Source organism: Austrofundulus limnaeus, unplaced genomic scaffold (assembly GCF_001266775.1).
Source record: "Austrofundulus limnaeus strain Quisiro unplaced genomic scaffold, Austrofundulus_limnaeus-1.0 Scaffold1139, whole genome shotgun sequence".
In the NCBI taxonomy this organism is placed as follows: Eukaryota; Metazoa; Chordata; class Actinopteri; order Cyprinodontiformes; family Rivulidae; genus Austrofundulus; species Austrofundulus limnaeus.
The window spans coordinates 93,644-97,194 of record NW_013953541.1 but is presented as its reverse complement, the minus strand read 5'-3'; the positions used below and the strand labels follow the sequence as shown (position 1 = coordinate 97,194).

The 3,551-nt window shown below is 38.8% G+C and overlaps 1 protein-coding gene across 1 annotated transcript in view; it reads right to left on the bottom strand.

The window, feature by feature from the left end:
- Nucleotides 1–94: 94 nt before the first annotated feature.
- zfpm1 (zinc finger protein, FOG family member 1) overlaps nucleotides 95–3,551 on the bottom strand; it is a gene marked incomplete at its 3' end in the record, with an annotated part of 5,800 nt that continues 2,343 nt past the window's right edge. The window contains 1 exon segment of the mRNA XM_014030914.1: nucleotides 95–241. Within this exon segment, the coding sequence (XP_013886368.1) occupies nucleotides 95–241 (147 nt within the window).

Sequence of the window (3,551 nt, the reverse complement as noted above, 5' to 3'; positions counted from 1 at the left end):
GATGAGATTAAAACCTCTCTGCGTCTTTAGATGAGGACAGAGTCGTAGTGTTTAAAGGAAGATTTGAGCTGATTTATAAAATCCTTGGTCTTACCTTCGTTGTGCACCGGTGTGTACGCCCGCGGGCTGGAGCTGTCGCCCTCTGCAGAATCCTCCGGGTCAGAGGCTCCGCCCTCCTCTCCTGATAGGCTCAGCGTGTCGGCCGTGTTCTCCTCACCGCCGTCCAGATCCCCGACGGAACCTGCAGTCGAACAAAAGTAAAAGGTTTTAGCTTTGTGTGCATTTCAACCACTGAACCTCTGATGTCCTGTTTTTTTTCCAGTCAGTGAACACATCACAACTCAGCTGCTCGCTTCAGCTAAAAGCTCATTTTAGCTGTTTTAAAATAATCCGAGGCAACAAAAAGGAAACTATTTCATACAAAAACTACAACCAGTGCAGTTTAAAACCAGAAAATAATCCTGAAAAACGTGAAGTCTTTAACTGGAGACATGAAAACCCACTTTGGTTCTGATCTGCAGACAGGAAATAAAACGAGCCTAAATAGAGTGATAAAATTTATTTTAAATGGTTTAATTTAAAACGGAGTTTGAAGAATTGGACACGCTGAATGCTCTAATCCAAGAGATTAATAACACGAAGCCAAGAGGGACCTTAAAGCCAAATTACAGTATACCTAAAAGTGCAGCTAAAAGAGTGATTAGAGCCGGCTGATCGTTATCCATTCTCTGTGGTAATCCCTGCTGACCGCCGTAATTATACCCAACACTTCCTCTGCTTCTGCCCCGAGATTACAGCCACAAAAATCTGCTTCATGTCCGTTTAATGGCACTCATTCCTTAATGATTCTAATTGTGAGAAAGACATCATCAACCAGCGGCCCGCAGGCCACGCTCGGGCCGTCTGTGGCCTGAAAAGGGCTGGAAATTAAAAAGTATTTAAAAAAATAAATGTAGAATAATATTTTAAGATATCTGCAGAACTTTATAATAACTACACCTTGTTTAGCCTTACTTAATCATTAATAAAAGGTTAGTTAACCTTGAAAACATCATTAATTAAGGATGAGTCATAGTTAACAAGCTACAGATTAACACATTTATTAATGCTTTACCATAAACCATTAATTCATGTTTAACACGTGGTGTGAAAGTATATTTATATACAGGGGTTAGACAATGAAACAGCTGGTTTTAGACCATAACATAAGGGATGTTATGGTTTGAACTCTGGTATGTCACCATAATGTTGTGTACTTTGTAATATTTAGATCCAAACTGTGCTCTGACCCTGCTAACTGAACCCTCACATTCTGCTCTTACTGGTGCAATGTGTGATTAATGAAGACTGACCACCAGACTGGTCCAGTTTAACCATGAACCCTCCCACACTGACATGACAGCTGTTTCACTTTCATTGTCTAACCCCTGTATATTACACATATGTATACGTTTTATTGATGCTTTGTTGATGTTTTATTGACATTTTACTGAGGCTTTATTGATGTTTTATTGATGTTTTTTGATGCTTTGATGTTTTTTGATGCTTTGAAGTTTTATTGATGCTTTATTGATGTTTTATTGATGCTTTAACGTGGCTTTTGATGTTTATTGACATTTTATTGATGCTTTGATGTTTTTTGATGCTTTGACATTTCATTGATGTCTTATTGCTGTTTATTGACATTTTATTGATGCTTTATTGATGTTTTATCTATGCTTTAATGTGTTTCTGATGTTTATTGACATTTTATTGCTGTTTATTGACATTTTATTGATGCTTTATTGATGTTTTATCTATGCTTTAATGTGTTTCTGATGTTTATTGACATTTTATTGATGTTTATTGACATTTTATTGATGCTGTATTGATGTTTTTGAGGCTTTAATTTTTAATGCTTTATTGATGTTTTATAACAAACTTGAATATCTCTGCCTCTCTCTCGTGACGCTCTTCAGACCGTAATGAGCTTCAGCTCCCCAGAGTTCACCAGGATCTGGTTCTTCGTTCATGGTTGGCGTTTCTTTAAGCAGATTAGGGCGGGTTGAGAACTCGCTGCAGACCGCTGAGGGAAGAGACGATGATGAGGATGAGGAAGACAGAAACAAACACCGACACAGATCCAGGATTTTGTTTCCTCTGGATCCAGAACAGGTTGTAAATTAATTTGTGTCGAACGAACGGGGGGATTGTTTCGGCTCTAAAGCCGTGACTGGGGGGCGAATATATTTACAATACTGGAACAAAAGGAGTCTATAATCTATACAAAGCACACAACAATACCGTGAATAAAGACGCTTGTAGAAAAAGGGAGAGGCAATTTTTCTAATTCTGTTAATTTCACTTCCAAAGCAATTAAAAGCAGGCGGAGATAATGCTGAGAAACAATCGCCGGCTGACAAAGTCTCTCTGTCTTTGTAAATGAAACATCTTTAGGCTAATTTCAACTTCCACGCCTGCATGCTTCACTCTAATTTCAGATAAAATTAACAGCTAGATTTGGACCTTCGTTTAAAAAAAAGACAAGAGCAGGAAAAACTTGATCCTGTACACAATATTTTTAGAATGAGCCGTCCAAGCTTTGCTAGATCTAATTTTCTGTATCTATACGGACATTTTCATACAATTAATTTTCCTTTAATCAGAATTGTACAAAGGGACTTCTCTGTGTGAAATTCCAATTATATTTCCTGTTTAAATGTAACTTTGACTTCTGATTTCCCCCCTCATTACAGCTCTGCTTTAATGAATCAATCGCTGCATCGCTGCTTTCAGACATCAAATGGTGCAGAAAAGTTTCAGCTTCTTTAATCCCAGCAGAAATATTCTTCTCGTCTCCTCCTCCTGTCGGAGGCTTGGCAGAAAGGCCGGCTGAGCGATAAGTGCGCCACATCGCACTCCGTTTGCCCGCGTTACTCTTCCAGCCTTTAATTGTTCCGGCATGATATCCAGGAAAATTGGACTTTCTTATTTCTCCTTCCAGAGATGCAGACAAACGAGTATCTCTGCAGGAGGAGCTCATCCAGCAGCGACGCTCTCAAGGTTCTGAGCTGAAGAAACTTAAAGAGCCTGAAGCTGCAGATGAGAAAACTTTCACTTTTACTTCCTGAATTCTTCTGCTGGAGTCAGAACTGAACTCCTTCATGTGCTGAAGATGGTTGAGCATGTGAAGATGTGGAGCTGCAGGAGGAGATTCTCCATCCTGAACATCAAGCTCAACCACAGGCAGCTGGACTCTGAGAAAAACATCTGGTTTCAGTCACTTTGTGGGATTAAAAACAGCTGAGCTAGCAGAAAACTGATTTCTTCAAAGTTTTAATCAATTTCATTCATTAAATATGTAGTAGGGTTGGGCATAATCGTATCGTGTGCAATTAATCGTCAGAAAAACATTAATCGATTATTTTTTGGCACTTGACAATTAATACGATTAATGCCACCAGGCAGATTGACTAGATTTTTCCCTGGTTGGTCTGCTCGATGCTCCTCTCCGCTTCAAATATGACGAACATTAAAAAAAAAAGTTCTGTAATTTATTTATCTATCAACAC